Source organism: Antechinus flavipes, chromosome 2 (assembly GCF_016432865.1).
Source record: "Antechinus flavipes isolate AdamAnt ecotype Samford, QLD, Australia chromosome 2, AdamAnt_v2, whole genome shotgun sequence".
In the NCBI taxonomy this organism is placed as follows: Eukaryota; Metazoa; Chordata; class Mammalia; order Dasyuromorphia; family Dasyuridae; genus Antechinus; species Antechinus flavipes.
Genome location: NC_067399.1, coordinates 329,590,764 through 329,608,506, shown reverse-complemented (window position 1 = coordinate 329,608,506; position 17,743 = coordinate 329,590,764). Strand labels below are relative to the sequence as shown.

Sequence of the window (17,743 nt, the reverse complement as noted above, 5' to 3'; positions counted from 1 at the left end):
ACCTTCATCCACCTTAGGGGGCACCTTGGACACAGTGAGGTCTTGAAGAATGTGCCCCAGATAGACAAATGGAGGCTTAGTCTGTATTTTATCCGGAGCCACTACAAGGTTCTGCTGAGCCAATATGTGAATGATGTATTGCACAATGCATTGCAACTATGCCTTTTCCTTAGAGACCACCAGTACATCACCCGTGTAATGGAGCATATAGACATTTGGGTATAATCTTCTGACTGGCACAAGAACCTTGTCCAGGTACCATTGACAAAGGATGAGACTGTTAGCCATCCCTTGTGATAATACTTTCCGTTGCCACCTAGTGGCTGGAGCTTGTCCATTAATAGCTGGAAAGGAGAAGGCAAACTTCTTCCTGTCAGGAGGGTGTAAGGGAATAGAGTAAAAGCAATCCTTTATGTCAATAACCACCATATGATATTCCCTAGGGACCATGTTAAGATATGGGAGGCCTGATTTAGGTTGCATGGCGGCATTCACAGCTCTCAAATCAATTAACACATGCCATGCCTTGTTCTTTTTCCTAATTACAAAAAAACAAGGGAGTTATAAGCACTAAAGAAGGGCTCAATATGATCCAGTTGGTTTTTGTTGTTGTTGTTGTTGTTGTTCAACAATGATGGATCTTAGGGCAGTGAGCTTTTCATCAGATAGGGGCCACTGATCCACCCATAGAGGATGGTCATGTTTCCAGCTTAAGGGTGGCACTGCCAGGGCCTTCTCAGTGGCCCCCGTAAGTTTTCCTCAATGTGTAATGTTGTCTGAAGGGCTTTCAGTAAGTCTCTTCCCCACAAGGAGGTTCTGAGCCCAGTGACGACAAGAGGCCTAAAGACGCCCTTCTCTTCTCAAATTCCCAATGAAATTTCTTAGTAGACTAGGAAGCATGCTGCATGCTGCCTGCCCCAATAACTGTATTACTGTTTGGGTTTGTAGTGGCCATTCAGGAGGCCAATCAAGTTTTGTTATAACAAATATATCAGCCCCTGTATCAATCATTCCTTGAAATGGCCTATGTTCTACATGAATAGTACACATTGGTTTTTCTTGCCCAATCATCTGAGTAAAATTCACCTCACCAAAGGGATGTAATGGGAGTGCTTTGGCCCTTTTGGATGATCTCCCTTTAAGTTCACAGGATATGGATGAGGATTGGTGGTCAAGATAAATGGTTCCACATGTTGTACAATCACAGGTGCATAGTCTGAAAGTCCAATCACTAATCTATCTCCAGCCTTGAGTTGTATCTCAACATGTGCAGTGATCCATGGATTGATATCAAAACCCTCAACTGCATTCACCAAGTGCTGTCCATATTCCTCATCAGAGCTTGATAAATCTTTTTGAATCCTGTAACTCCTTTTTAGGTAGGTTCCTGATCTATCAGGTATACATTTGGGGCCCTCTCGGGGCCCCTGCACCTGGTTCCCTGGACCACAGAATTATTTCTAATCCTGTTCCTACAAAATTTTGCCACATGCCCTTTCTTGCCACATACAAAGCTAAGGGATTTTCTGCCCCCTAGCGGGTCTATGGCATTGGTCTTGGAAATGTCCTTTTTTTCCATAGCTATAACATTTCTTTCCATCATTCTTCCTGTTCATCCCCTGTGTGATTCACTGGACTTGCGCTGAGGCCATTGCATCTGCATTGACAGCCTCATAGTCTGCTTCATAACATTTGTCTATAATCTCAGAGATAGGAGCATCTTTAGAAAGTCCAGCCATTATATGGCTGCACACTTTATTCATTCCCTCTTTTTAAGATTCCCTGAAAAGATCAGAAGTGCCACTTTCGCTATAATTCTGTCAATTGCTGTTCTTAATCAGGACACATAATCTTGAATAGGTTTTGGGGGGGCCTTGTTTTATTGAAGTAAAATGTTGCTGTACCAAACCTTCCTTATCTATTCTCTCCCTAGTCTGTATAGCACATCGTGCAATAGGTGGAAACACATTCACATCATATTCAATCTGAGTCTGGATGTGGAATAGAGGCTAGTGCTAGTAATTATAAGGACAGACTCTTCTGGGTCCTTCCTGATGATCAGTGGCCACAGCATACTTCTGAACCTTTTTAGCAAATTCTGATAACCATACAACTGATTGGCCAAGAGTAAAACAGGCAGATGCCATGGATTTCCATGAGGGCATAGCTACTTGATAACAGCTATAACATTCATAGGGTATAAGGAGCATAGGGGCCATAATTAACACAAGCTTGTTTCACTTCCTTCAACATTTTAAATGGGATCGGGACGTGCGGCTGCCCTCCAGCCCCGCCATCCTTCACTGGATAGACCTGGAGGCCCCAATCAGAATCTCATGGAATTATATCCTCCCACTCAGCAGCTGCCCTTATCAAAACTTCCTGTTAAACCAATCTCAGGCAAAAGTCAGGAATTCCACTTTAAATGAACATTTGCTTCTACAGAAACTGAAGCAAATCAGCAAGGTGACTAGTGATTTCTCCCCTGTCCAGAAAAGAGGATGTGACACTCCAGAGAAAAGAGAACATGCCTTGTGGTAATGTGATTACCATTTGCAAGGAGAAAAAAAGAATGAACATTAAATTATTGATGAATGAATCTTTTAAAAGGGGGGAGGGGAGGGGGGAGAACTGAAGCAATTTTCCCTGAAAAAAAAAATTTCATTTCTAGGAGAATTCTAAAGTTACTGAATCAACTTTATAAGGAAAGACTTCCCCCCAATTAATTACAATAGAGATAGGATTAATAAAGTACTTTAAAGTTTCCATTATATTACATTACAAATATTATTTCATTTGATCATCATGGAAAATTTGGGAAGTGTTTGGAAATTTGAGGCAGACAGATATGATCACACAGAGCATGGTGTTAAATTTTAATTCAAATCTTCCTTTCTCCAAGTCCAGCATTTAATTCACTGTACCACTTGCCTTTTAATAAAGACAAAAGGATATACAAACATGCAGTTTCCAGAGAAAGAAATCCAAGCAATAAATAGCCATGTAAAAATGCTAAAAAGTCACTATTAACTAAAGAAATGCACATTAAAGCAATTCTGAGGTCTCACCCCATGTAATTATTGGTCAAGTTGACAAAAAAATGAAAATGACAATATTGAACAAGATTATGAGGAAATAGATATATTTATGAATTGGTCTAGACATTCTGTTCAATAATTTATAACCTCCCCTCAAGTTGCTAATCTGTGCATAACCTTTGACCTACCAATACCACTACAGCAAAGGACATATATAAATAATATGTACAGCTACTATTTTCATAATGACAAAAAACTTGAAACTAAGGTGGTGCCCATTAATTGAAGAATGGCTGAACAGGATATGGGATGTGGAAAGAATGGAATACTATTATGCAGTGAGAAATGATGAAGCAGATAGTTGAAGAAAAACATAGACAGACTGGTATGAATTGATGCAGAATGAAGTGAGCAGAACAGAGAGAGAAATTTCTACAATAACAATGGTATTACAAAGATAACTAATTTTCAGAGACTTAAGTACTCCAATTAATGCAATGACCAACCACAATTACAGAAGACTCATAATAAAATATGCTACCTACCTTCTGACAGAGTTAATAGACTCATGGCATAGGTCTGTCTGTCTATCTATCTATCTATCCATCTATCCATCTACAAGTGTCAATCTTATAGGTGTCAACTTGTAGAACTATACTAAGTACTAAGTACATGTAAACTAGAGAATAATTCTCTCAATCCCCACTGAGTTAATACCTTGTTGTAACATTATTTGTTTCACATATCCTTGGCCCACTACAATTCCCCACCCTGAATAAATTTGTACTAAGTTCCTTGAACAGCAGTTTCCCCATTCTTTTAGTTGTAAGCTTTTGTGCTGCATGGGCCTTGTGTCTGTAATGCTCACTCTCTTCACCTCTGCGCCTCAGTTTTCCCTGGCTTGCTTCAAGACTTAGTCCAATGTCACTTTCTGCAAAACTCCTTTCCTACTCTGCTGATACCTACTCCTTTTAGAGAATTTTCATCTACTTAGCATATATTTTATATATATTCAGTTACTAACATATTGGTTCTTCCATTAAGTTATATATTCCTTAAGCACTGAAATTATTTTTTGCATTCCTAGAACTGGCACATAAAAAGTGCTTAATAAATTCATATTGACAAATCTACTGACTCAAGTTTTTGTAGGATCTCTCTAAATACAATCATGCTTACAGGTGTTCAAACTATGCTTACACAGCTTGAACTAAATTTTCCATTAGTCTTTGAAATATGTCAGATGGCCTGGAGATGCTTTGAGTCTATTCTCAAACTTGGAAAACTCAGTGGTCTTTGGTTTGTCTGCCCAGGGATCGGGGTGTAGCAAATGCTACAGTTTGATACTGAGCAGCACTGGTTGCTTAAGAGACAGTTCATAGCAGCTTGAACACATGGCATGGCATATCGTTTTTTGGTCCTTTTGTTCAGAATCTGATAGTATTTACATATATCCATCCTTCTCTTCTTCAGTACTTATTGAGATCACTGAATGATAACCATGTCAAATTATTAACTTCACTATCAGGAGATAGCCAGAAAAGTGGAGCTACCATCTGTTACATCTACAAAGATAATGGCTTTATGCAATATATACATACATATATATATATATATATATATATATATATGAGAGAACGCAATTTTGTACTCCCAAATTTGAGAATTACATCACTCGCTCTGGGGAAAGGAAAGCACTGCAGGGAATAAGTTTATTCAGCCCCCCCCCCCCCAAGTGATTAGTATAACCTTAGCAACCAATTTGATTGACTTTTATATGCATTGTGTATGAACTGCTATATTCTGAGATCATAACGTTGCCCAGAAGGTTCTTGAGATCGTCACTAAGATCATCCATCAATATAAATAAATTTTCCTAAATTTTCATGAATGTGAATCAATGAACAGGATTTTGTGAAATGATCTTTGGAAACATCTCATATTCTATTCATGAAGGTAGAAAATATCTATTTGATATTTTTCCTGAGTTTTACTTTTTCTTTTTTTTTAATTTATTTTATAATAACTTTTTATTGACAGAACCCATGCCAGGGTAATTTTTTACAATATTATTGCTTGCACTCACTTCTGTTCTGATTTTGCCCCTCCCCTCCATCCCCTCCCCTAGATGGCAAGCAGTCCCATATATGGTAAATATGTTGCAGTATATCCTAGATACAATATATGTATGCAGAACCAACAGTTCTCTTGTTGCACAGGGAGAATTGGATTCAGAAGGTAAAAATAACCAGGGAAGAAAAACAAAAATGCAAATAGTTTATATTCATTTCCCAATGTTCTTTCATTGGGTGTAGTTGCTTCTGTCCATCATTGATCAATTGAAAATGAGTTAGGTCTCTTTGTCAAAGAAATCCAGTTCCATCAGAATACATCTTCATACAGTATTGTTGTTGAAGTATATAATGATCTCCTGGTTCTGCTCATTTCACTTAGCATCAGTTCATGTAAGTCTCTCCAAGACTCTCTGTATTCATCCTGCTGGTCATTTCTTTCAGAAAAATAATATTCCATAACATTCATATACCACAATTTACCCAACCATTCTCCAATTGATGGGCATCCATTCATTTTCCAGTTTCTAGCCACTACAAACAGGGCTGCCACAAACATTTTGGCACATACAGGTTCCTTTCCCTTCTTTAGTATTTCTTTGGGATATAAGCCCAGTAGTAACACTGCTGGATCAAAGGGTATGCACAGTTTGATAACTTTTTGGGCATAATTCCAGATTCCTCTCCAGAATGGTTGGATTCGCTCACAACTCCACCAGCAATGCATCAGTGTCCCCGTTTTCTCGCATCCCCTCCAACATTCATCGTTATTTTTTTCCTGTCATCTTAGCCAATCTGACAGGTGTGTAGTAATATCTCAGGATTGTCTTAATTTGTATTTCTCTGATCAATAGTGATTAGGAACACTCTTTGATATGAGTGGTAATAGTTTCAATTTCATCATCTGAAAATTGTCTGTTCATATCCTTTGACCATTTATCAATTGGAGAATGGCTTGATTTCTTATAAATTTGAGTCAATTCTCTATATATTTTGAAAATGAGGCCTTTATCAGAAGCTTTAACTGTGAAGATGTTTTCCCAGTTTGTTGCTTCCCTTCTAATCTTGTTTGCATTAGTTTTGTTTGTACAAAGGCTTTTTAATTTGATAGAATCAAAATTTTCTATTTTGTGATCAGTAATGGTCTCTAGTTCATCTTTGGTCACAAATTTCTTTCTCCTCCACAAGTCTGAGAGAGAAACTATCCTATGTTCCTCTAATTTATTTATAATCTCATTCTTTATGCCTAAATCATGGACCCATTTTGATCTTATCTTGGTATACGGTGTTAAGTGTGGGTCCATGCCTAATTTCTGCCATACTAATTTCCAGTTATCCCAGCAGTTTTTATCAAATAATGAATTCTTATCCCAAAAGTTAGGATCTTTGGGTTTGTCATACACTAGATTGCTACAGTTAACTATTCTGTCTTGTGAACCTAACCTATTCCACTGATCAACTAATCTATTTCTTAGCCAATACCAAATGGTTTTGGTGACTGCTGCTTTATAATGTGGTTTTAGATCAGGTACAACTATGCCACCTTCATTTGATTTTTTTTTATTAATTCCCTTGAGATTCTCGACCTTTTATTGTTCCATATGAATTTTGTTGTTATTTTTTCTAGATCATTAAAATATTTTCTTGGAAGTCTGATTGGTGTAGCACTAAATAAATAGATTAGTTTAGGGAGTATTGTCATCTTTATTATATTTGCTCAGCCTACCCAAGAGCACTTAATATTTTTCCAATTATTTAAGTCTGACTTTATTTGTGTGGAAAGTTTTTTGTAATTTTGCTCATATAAATTCCTGACTTTCCTTTGGTAGATAGATTCCCAAATATTTTATGCTATCAACAGTTATTTTGAATGGAATTTCTCTTTGTATCTCTTGCTGTTGGATTTTGTTGGTGATGTATAAAATGCTGAAGATTTATGGGGATTTATTTTGTATCCTGCTACTTTGCTAAAGTTATGAATTATTTCTAATAGCTTTTTAGTAGAATCTCTGGGGTTCTCTAGGTATACCATCATATCATCTGCAAAGAGTGATAGTTTGGTTTCCTCATTGCCTACTCTAATTCCTTTAATCTCTTTCTCGACTCTTATTGCAGAGGCTAGTGGTTCTAAGACAATTTTGAATAATAATGGTGATAGTGGGCAACCTTGCTTCATTCCAGATCTTACTGGGAAAGGTTCCAGTTTTTCCCCATTGCATATGATGCTTACTGACAGTTTTAAATATATTCTCCTGACTATTTTAAGGAAAAGTCCATTTATTCCTATACTCTCAAGTGTTTTTATTAGGAATGGATGTTGGATTTTATCAAATGGTTTTTTTTCTGCATCTATTGAGATGATCATATGGTTTTTGTTTGGTTGGTTATTGATATAATTGATTATGCTAATAGTGTTCCTAATATTGAACCAGCCCTGCATTCCTGGTATAAATCTTACTTGGTCATAGTGTATTATGCTGGAGATGATTTTCTGTAATCTTTTTGCTAATATTTTATTTAAGATTTTAGCATCAATATTCATTAGGGAGATTGGTCTATAATTTTCTTTCTCTGTTTTCAGACTACCTGGTTTAGGTATCAGTACCATGTCTTTGTGGTAAAAGGAGTTTGGTAGGACTCCTTCAATCCCTATTTTTTCAAATAGTTTATATAGCATTGGAGTTAATTGTTCTTTAAATGTTTGGTAGAATTCACATGTAAATCCATCTGGCCCTGGGGATTTTTTCTTAGGGAGTTGGTTAATTGCTTCTTCTATTTCTTTTTCTGAGATGGGACTGTTTAGGATATTTACTTCTTCCTCTGTTAGTTTGGGCAAACTATATTTTTGAAGGTATTCTTCCATTTCATTTAAATTGTCAAATTTATTGGCATAAAGTTGGGCAAAGTAACTCCTAATTATTGCTCTAATTTCCTCTTCGTTAGTGGTGAGTTCTCCCTTTTCATTTTTAAGATTAACAATTTGATTTTCCTCTTTCCTTTTTTTAATCAGATTTACTGATTATTTTGTCTATTTGTTTGTCTATTTTGTTGGTTTTTTTCATAGAACCAACTCTTAGTTTTATTAATTAATTCAATAGTTTTTTTACTTTCAATTTTATTGATCTCTCCTTTTATTTTTAGAATTTCAAGTTTACTGTTTGACTGGGGGTTTTAAATTTGTTCCTTTTCTAGCATTTTTAGTTGCAAGCCCAATTCATTGACCTTCTCTTTCTCTATTTTATGCAAGTAGACCTCTAGAGATATAAAATTTCCCCTTATTACTGCTTTGGCTGCATCCCATATATTTTGGTATGATGTCTCATTATTGTTGTTTTCTTGGGTGAAGTTATTAATTATGTCTATGATTTGCTGTTTTACCCAATCATTCTTTAGTATGAGATTATTTAGTTTCCAATTATTTTTTGGTCTACTTTCCCCTGGCTTTTTGTTGAATGTAATTTTCATTTCATCGTGGTCTGAAAAGGATGCATTTACTATTTCTGCCTTACTGAATTTGAGTTTGAGGTTTTTATGTCCTAATATATGGCCAATTTTTGTATAGGTTGCATGAACTGCTGAAAAGAAAGTGTACTCCTTTCTGTCTCCATTTTGTTTTCTCCAGAGATCTATCATATCTAACTTTTCTAGTATTCTATTTACCTCTTTGACTTCTTTCTTATTTATTTTGTGGTTTGATTTATCTAATTCTGAGAGTGCAAGGTTGAAATCTCTCACTATTATAGTTTTGCTGTCTATTTCTTCTTGCAGCTCTTTTAATTTCTCTTTTAAGAATTTAGATGCTACACCACTTGGTGCATATATGTTTAATATTGATATTGCTTCATTATCTATGCTACCCTTTAGCAAGATATAGTGCCTTTCCTTATCTCTTTTAATTAGATCAATTTTTGTTTCTGCTTGATCTGATATCAGGATAGCTACTCTTGCCTTTTTGACTTCACCTGAAGCATAGCAGATTTTGCTCCAACCTTTTACCTTTACTCTGCATGTATCTCCCTGCTTCAGGTGTGTTTCCTGTAAACAACATATTGTAGGATTCTGGCTTTTAATCCATTCTGCTAACTGCTTCCTCTTTATGGGGGAGTTTACCCCATTCACATTTATGGTTAAAATTACCAATTCTATATTACTTGCCATCTTGTTAACCCCTGTTTGCTTTTCTCCCTTCTTTCCCCCTTAACCTCCTTCCCAATATTAAACTTGTGAGCACCACTTGTTTGTCACAGCCCTTCCTTTTTAGTATCCCTCCCCCCGCCTTAGAGTTCCTCCCCCTACCTTACTCCTTTCCCTCACAGTTTACGTATTCCCTTCTGCTTAGCTTTTATTCCTTCCCTTTTCATTTTTCCCTTCTCACTTTTCAATGAGGTGGGAGAAGTTTCACCATAAATTGAATATGTCTAAAATTTTTCTCTTAAAGCCAATCCTGATGGCAGTAAGATACCCACTATATTCATCCCCCTCCATTCTTTCTCTCAGATATAATAGGTTTCCTTTGCCTCTTTCTGAGATGTAGTACCCCCACTTTACCCTTTTTCTGGTACAATGTTCTTTCCACGTCTAGTTTCTAGAATAAAGTATACATGTATTCTTTATACATCTTTACAGTAAAAATATAGTTCCCAAGATTTCTTTTTTTTTAGTTTCTCTTTTTAGGTTTCTCTTGAGTTCTATATTTATAAATCAAACTTTTTGATAAGTTCTGGTTTTTTCATCAAAAATAGGTGAGATTCGCTTATTTCGTTGAATGACCATCTTCTTCCCTCGAAAAAGATGCTCATTCTGCCTGAGTAAGTTATTTTTGGTTGCATACCGAGTTCTTTAGCCTTTCAGAATACCATATTCCAGGCCCTTTGATCTTTTAATGTGGATGCTGCTAGATCCTGGGTAATCCTTATTGTGGCTCCTCGATACTTGAATTGGGTTTTTCTAGCCGCTTGCTGTATTTTTTCCTTCATCTGAGGGTTCTGGCATTTGGCCACTATATTTCTTGGTGTTTTGATTTTAGAATCCCTTTCAGTAGGTGATCGATGAATTCTTTCAATGTCTATTTTACCCTCTGTTTCTATGACTTCTGGGCAGTTCTCTTTGATAATTTCCTGGAAAATAGCGTCCAGGCTCTTTTTTCCATCATACTTTTCTGGGAGTCCAATAATCCTCAGATTGTCTCTCCTGGATATGTTTTCCAGGTCTGTTGTTTTCCAAGAAGGTACTTCACATTTTTTCCCCATTGTTTGATTTTTTTTGGTTTTGCTTGACTGATTCTTCTTGTCTCCTCGAGTCATTCAATTCCATTTGTTTGATTCTGATTTTCAATGAAGTATTTTCTTCACTCACTTTTTTAATATCTTTTTCTAATTGTCCAATTGAGTTCTTTTGTTCTATGGAATTTTTTTCCATTTTGCTAATTTTAATTTTTAGAGAGCTATTTTCTGTTTCCAATTCACTAATCCTATTTTTCAAGGATTTGATTTCTTTATCTCCTCTGTCTTTAAATGAGTGGGATGACTTCTCCAGACTCTTTTGCCAAGCCTCCCTCTCCTTTTCCCATTTTTCTTCTAGCTCTCTTGTGAGAGCCTTTTAAATTTCTTTTATGAGATTCATCTGTGCTGAGGAACAGATGATCTCCTCCTTTGGGGATTCACCTGGAGACAGTCTGTTTTTAGTCTCCTCAGGGTTTAGAGTGTGCTCTCTATCCATATAGAAACTGTCAATGGTTGAGGTCCTTTTCAATTTTTTGCTCATTTTGTCAGAGAAGAATCAAAGACAAACTAGCAAAGAAAAAAAGAAAAAAAACCCAAATGGAATCTGCTGTTTTGAGGGGAGAGGCTGGGTGGTGTTACTGAGCTTCCTCTACAGACTGCAGGGGCAGCAGCGAGGCACTAGCAGGACTGTACTTCGCCTGCACTCTGAGACTCCCAAGAGCGTGCTGAGACACTGTGGGGGAGGGGTGGCCAGATCCCGAGAGACTCCAGCTGTTCTGGGTTATATTCTTCACCCCTTGTGTTTTTAGCTTCTCTGCTTGTCTGCTGACTTGCTGCCTGGGCAAAGTATCCAATCCTGTAGCAAAGCTCCCCCCGCAGAGAAGGCTGAGATCATACCCCACCCCCCTCCGATCTGCTCAGCTGTGAGCTGCCTGCCGGGCTCTCACTGCTGCTGCCTACCTTCAGCCTGTACCTGATCTAAAACTGTCCCCGCCCACAAGCAAAAACAGACCTTTCCTGGCAAATTTCAAGGATGTCTTTTCTTGGTAACTATTTGTGGGCTTTTTTTCAGTCAAGCATTAATTCAGAGGCTTGTAATGAAATGGATTCTGAGAGAAAACGTGGAGCTTACGCAGCTGTGTGCCTCCTCTCTGCCATCTTGGCCAGAAGTCCCTTTTCCTGAGTTTTTGCATCAGCCACTCTTTCCTCTCTTTTGACTAAATTTCTCTGGATCCATTTCTGAGTTTGGAGAGGGAGTATGCTTGTGATATTCACTATTGCTGCTTTTGCTTTATCATCCTCTAAGTTCTTTTACAGGTCCCATAGATGGTTTAAGTTTTCAGTCTGTTATTTGCAATATTTTGCTAATTTCTTGAATATTCCAGAATTGATTCCAATTAATTCCAAAATAGATGCTGGGTCTAGTCATACAGGAAATAGGGTTTCTGTTACCTTTTTGAAAAATAACACATTTTTATTGATGTGTTTCAGATATGCATATTTTCTCTCAGTCTTCCAAGTACAAATCCACATGTATTTATAAAGTATTTTCTTCATGTGTCTTTCATAAAATGTGAGAAAAAAATGAGTGGACACACTGGTTATTTATGTTTAGCTCTTCAGAATGGCTGTGCAGTTCACATTCCTAATCTTCCCAGAACTTCTGTATGAGATTCTATGAATCCAAGTGGAAAAGACCATTAAGATTGATTGATAATGTTATACTAATCATTTGGGAGGCCTGCACTGATTTCCTTTCTCCAGAGCTAGTCATATAATTCTCAGCTTTGCATTCTCTCATATATCCATATATACTGCATATAGCCATCGTCTCTGCAGATGTAAGGGAAGGTAGCTCCACCTTTCTGGCTATCTCCTGATGGTGATGTTAATATGTTAATTTGACATAGTTGTCATTCAATTATCTCATTAATCCCAAGTAGAATAGCTTTATTTTTGGACCCACCTCTCACTATATTGTGTGAGTTTCTTTGGTTGACTGCATCTGCACACCATTTCTTCTGCTTATTGACCATGTAGAAGAAAACAACCTTGTGTCAGCTGGGGCTGAATCTTTGCTCTCCAGTCTATTTTGTGGCTTCCTTCAAAACTGCTCAATTTAATGTGATCTATCAATTAGTCACAATTCCATGTCTGTTTCATACCTAGAATAGTCTCTGGGGACACTTTTAAGTCAAGTCAACCTTATCACTTCTGGCTAATTTGATCACTCTTAGCTACCTTATTAGGGATCATCACTATTATCACTTTCAGTTTGTGGTTTCCATCTGTGATAAGTATTGAGATGGCAGCTTGCCTTTTCATTGAATAGAAATACCAAACTCAGTTAATTTTGCCATTAGCAGGATCATAACCATTCCTTTTTTTGTCTGCATTACTGATACATGACTCCAGGCTTTCTTTTTCTTCTATCCCACAAATGTTCAAAAATGCCACCTCTGATACGTTCCATAAAATAATTAATCTTGTCCTGTCAATATATATTTTGTGTAGATCTTTAAAGAGTCTTTCTTAGGAGTTTGAGGACTCTATCTTGAGTAACTTCCTAAATTTATTTATCTTTGCTCTCTGTAACAAGATAACTTGTCTAGCACCTACGCACGGGTGATACTTCTCATGCAACCTAGAAGAGCTAGTTCTCCCCATGTTTATGAATGATCTGTTTCATCCTGCTAACATGGAAAGTGGAGTTGTCGTTAATATTCTTTTTTCTGACTTAGGGGAACTAGCTCTTAAGTAATACTTTGATTGTTCACTTGGAAAATATGGAGTCAGTTTTAGCCCCAGATAAAATATTTGCTTTTGATGGCAAGAAATTTAACTCAGTTTCCTGTATCACTGATTTCTTTAGAATATATCAAAGCTTATTCCTTGTTTTCTGTGCTATGTTGTGACCATAACCCATTAAATAATGCAAGGTTGCTACAGAAACTCCCATTTCAAAGTGGGATGTAAGCCACTTTTTTAAAAATAACTTTTTATTGATAGAACCCATGCCAGGATAATTTTTTACAGCATTATCCCTTGCACTCACTTCTGTTCTGATTTTTCCCCTCTTTCCCTCCACCCCCTCCCCCAGATGGCAAGCAGTCCTTTACATGTTGAATAAGTTACAGTATATCCTAGATACAATATATGTATGCAGAACCGAACAGTTTTCTTGTTGCACAAGGAGAATTGGATTCAGAAGGTATAAATAACCCGGGAAGAAAAACGAAAATGCAAACAGTTTATATTCTTACATTCATGGCTGCACACCGTATGTGACACTTTTCCATCTTTTCTCTGAAGTTTGCCATTACAAATCCATTCAGCTAGCAACATTTAACATCATATAGTTATCACTGGAATACTCTAGCTTTTTATTTGTCATTCTTGTATCTTGATCATCACTCTTCTTTCTATTCTACATTTTTTGAATGCATTTTATTCTTCTTTAGAGTTCCTCATTAGGTGCAGCCAACACAACCTGACATGTGTTTTCTCCTGTGCCCAATGTGTGATACCTATCTTTGAGTTATTTTGGAGACAAGATATTCTATATTATTACTGCCATATAGGAATAGTGGGAAATAATGGAAATATTGAATTTTCCTTGTAAGATTAGGAAAGATTAGGGTCAGTAAAGGGGCTTTACAATTTCCTGAAAGCAATTGAATTTTAGGCTTTCTTTACTATCTTTACTATCTTAGTTATACATATCAAGCTTTCTTGAATGTTGCTCCAAATAATAATATAGTAACAAATACTATTTAGAAGATCCTAAAATGAACTATCATTTGTTTCAATGAATCACTGATATTTGTTTCTACATAGGGAAGAACAGGAACAATTAGCTGATGGTCATCAAAAAGCTGTACTTATGGTTAACATGAAGATGAAAGAAAGAACTGAAAATGATACTTCTACAAAAGAGATATATGACAAGAAAAAAGTTGATGAAGAAAAAATTGACTACTATCAAGATCTATTGAAAACAATAAATAAGGAACTGACTGAAGAAAGGGAAGTATTTGCAATGAAAAAAGAAATTTTAGAGAAAAAGGTAATTATCATGATTAATATTTTATAGGACTGATAATTAGATGGAATCTTAGAGATAATCTTAATTGATTGAATGCATGTTCTAATTACAAGATGACTTAAGTAGTAAGTGCAATCCCAAGGGATGAGGGCCTGCTCCTGGGTAAGAATCAGAGAGCAGACCAAAAGAGCAATGAACATATCTCTCCCTATATCACAAAACTTTGGAAAGAGCCCACACTTCCAAATCCAGAGAACCATCTCTGAAAACAGTTGTGCAAAACCAGGAGCAGGCCTTGGGAAGCACTGAATTAGCAGCAGGTCTCAACCCAGATAGTATGGAAAGGTCAACTAGCTGGTGAGAAGGAGATTATAGAGGTCTCTTTGCTAGCACTGAGGTAAGACTGTGTTACTTTGTCCACACTTAAATCTGGACACAGCCCTGGCTCATAGTCCCAGAGTGAGGAGAGTATTAGCACTCTAGGGACATGTAGCCCCAAGGGAGTAGGGACCCTCCTTACAGTTTCATAGCATAAACGAGTAATCGTGGTTATTCACAGACACAGAGCACAAACCAGGAGAGTAGTGGATTCCTTGGATCATACTACCTTAAAAGAACTGAAAACTTACAGGTCCCTAGAAGGATCTCTGAAGACAACTATACAAAAGCTTTGAAGCTTGAGAAATTGTACCTTACACCCTGGAAACAGAGCTATTCTTTAACAAAGTGTTAAAAATCAAGTAATAAGTATTCTAGGAAAATGAGCAAACAACATAAAATTATTCTAACCATAGAAAGTTACTATGATGACAAGATCAAAACACACTCAGAATAAGATAACAAAATCAAAGCTCCTACAATTAAAACCTCTAAGAAAAAATGAGAATTGATCTCAGATCATGGAAAAGCTCAAAAAGAATTTTGAAAATCAAGTACAAAAGGTAATAGAAAAATTGGGCAGAGAAATGAAAGCAATACAGAAGGAAATACAAAAAACCAATGAGGAGAATAATTCCCTAAAAAAGACAAAATGGGGGGAGGGAAAGGAATAAAAGCTTACTGAGGAAAATAATTCCTTAAAAATTAGAATTGAGCAAATGGAAAGTAATGACTTTGTGAGAAATAAATAATAAAACAAAAAATGAAACAATGTGAAATATCTCACTGGAAAACAATTCATCTGGAAAATGAATCCAGGAAAGAAAATTTAAAAATTATTGGATTAATGAAAACCATATTCAAAAAAGAGCTTAAATATCATCTTTCAAGAAATTACCAAGGAAAACTGTGCTAATATTATAGAACCAGAGGACAAAATAGAAATTGAAAGAAACCACCAATCACCTCCTGAAACAGTTCCTAAGATGAAAACTCCTAGGAATATTATGGCCAAATTTCAGAACTCCCAGGTCAAAGAGAAAATAGTGCAAGTATCCAGAAAGAAATAACAAGTGTGATGAAGCCACAATCAGGATAACCCAAGATTTAACAGCTTCAACATTATAGTATCAAAGGGCTTGAAATATGATATTCCAAAGAACAAACGAGGTAGACTTTCTATCAAAATTCTTCTACCCAGCAAAACTGAATATAATGCTTCAGAAGAAAAGGTGTATATTTAATGAATTAGAGGACTTTTAAGCACTCATGATGAAACTGTCCAGAACTGGATAGAAAATTTGAGTTTCAAATACAGAACTCAGGAGAAGTATAAAGAGGTAATCAGGAAAGAGAAATCATAAGGTATTTAATAAGGGTACACTTAAGTAAGGTTACTATTTATACTTCTACATAGGAATAATGATAACTTGTAACTCAGAAGAACTTTATCTTATTAGAGCATTTAGAAGGGCATTAGAAACAAACAAAAGGTATAGTTATAGTTTGAATATGAAGGGATAACATAAAAAATAAAAGGGATAAAAGAAGAATGTACTAGGAGAAAGGGAAAGGGAGAGAGGGAATGGTGCAAATTAACTGCCATAAAAGAGGCAAGAAAAAGCTTTTACAGTGGTGAAGTTGCGGGGGGAAGGGGAGTGAATGAACTTAATTGTCATCCAAATTGTCTCAGAGGGAATAATATACACACTCAATTGGCTATAGAAATCTCTCTTGAAGAAAATTAGGATATAAAGGGGACAAAAAAAGGAGGAAGGATGATGGAAGGAAGAACATATTGGGGATGTGTAATCGAAAGCAAAACACTTTTGAGGAGGGATAGTGTAAAAAGAACAGAATAAATAGGGGAAATGCATTTGAAAATAGTAATTGTGAAAATAATTTTGGATTATCTGAAAACCATGATTAAAGAAATAGTGTAGGCTCCATTATTCAAGAAATTATTCAATAAAATATTCTTAGATAATGTGTATTTTAGATTCATAAGACAGCATAGAAATTGAAAGAAGCCACCAGTCACCTCCCAAAAAATATCTTAAAGCAAAAATTCCCAGGAATATTATAATCAAATCTCAAAGCTCCCTGGTCAAAGAGAAAATACTTCAAGTACCTAGAAAGAAACAGTTCAAATATGGAGCTATAGTCAGGATGACATAAGATTTAGGAAGTTCCACGAAAAGGAAAGGCATGTGATTTTTGGAAGACAAAGAAGCTAGAATGAAAACCAAGAATAAAGTATCCAGCAAAACTGAGTATAAGCTTTCAAGGGAAAAAAATTAAGAGTTGATAAAATGGAGGACTTTGAAGCATTTCTGATGAAAAAAATGAGAGCTAAATGAAAATTTTGACATTCAAACACAAGACCAAAGTGAAGTATAAAAAATGAAAGAATAATCATAAGGGACTCAATAAAATTAAGCTGTTTATAAATTATAAGGAAAATGGCATGTATCTCCTAAAACAGTTATTAAGAAAGTTAAAATGGGTTTTCATAGATAGAATTTGGATGTAAATTGGTTATGTTGGAATAATCTCCAAAAAATGAAGGAATAAGAAAGATACTTGCACTAAAAGAAGGGTAAAGGGAGACTTAGAATGAGAAAAAAAAATATTACATAAAAGAGACAGACAAGGAAAAGATTTTACAATAAAGGAGATAATTTTTTAGGGGGGTGAACAAAGCTTAAGCTTCATTCTCATAAGAATTGATTCAAAGATGGAATACATGGAGTTTTGTGTAGAGATGTAACCTACTCAATAGGAAATAGGAGGGAAGGGACAGAAGAGCAATGGGGGAAATCATAAAAGGAAGAGATTAAGGGATGCAGTAGTTAGAATCAAAATAGGCTTTTGAAAATGAATGTGTGTGCGTGTGTGTGTGTGTGTGTGTGTGTGTGTGAGAGAGAGAGAGAGAGAGAGAGAGAGAGAATCAGTCAGTCGAAAGACATAAACACAGTTTTCAGAAGA

The 17,743-nt window shown here is 36.0% G+C and overlaps 1 protein-coding gene across 1 annotated transcript in view; it reads left to right on the top strand.

The window, feature by feature from the left end:
* The window catches only part of CCDC175 (coiled-coil domain containing 175), a 137,668-nt gene that overhangs the window by 18,125 nt on the left and 101,800 nt on the right, over positions 1-17,743 (top strand). Inside the window, exon 5 of the mRNA XM_051977762.1 lies at positions 14,170-14,398. Coding sequence (XP_051833722.1) covers positions 14,170-14,398 — 229 coding nt within the window. The remainder of the gene's footprint in view (positions 1-14,169; positions 14,399-17,743) is intronic.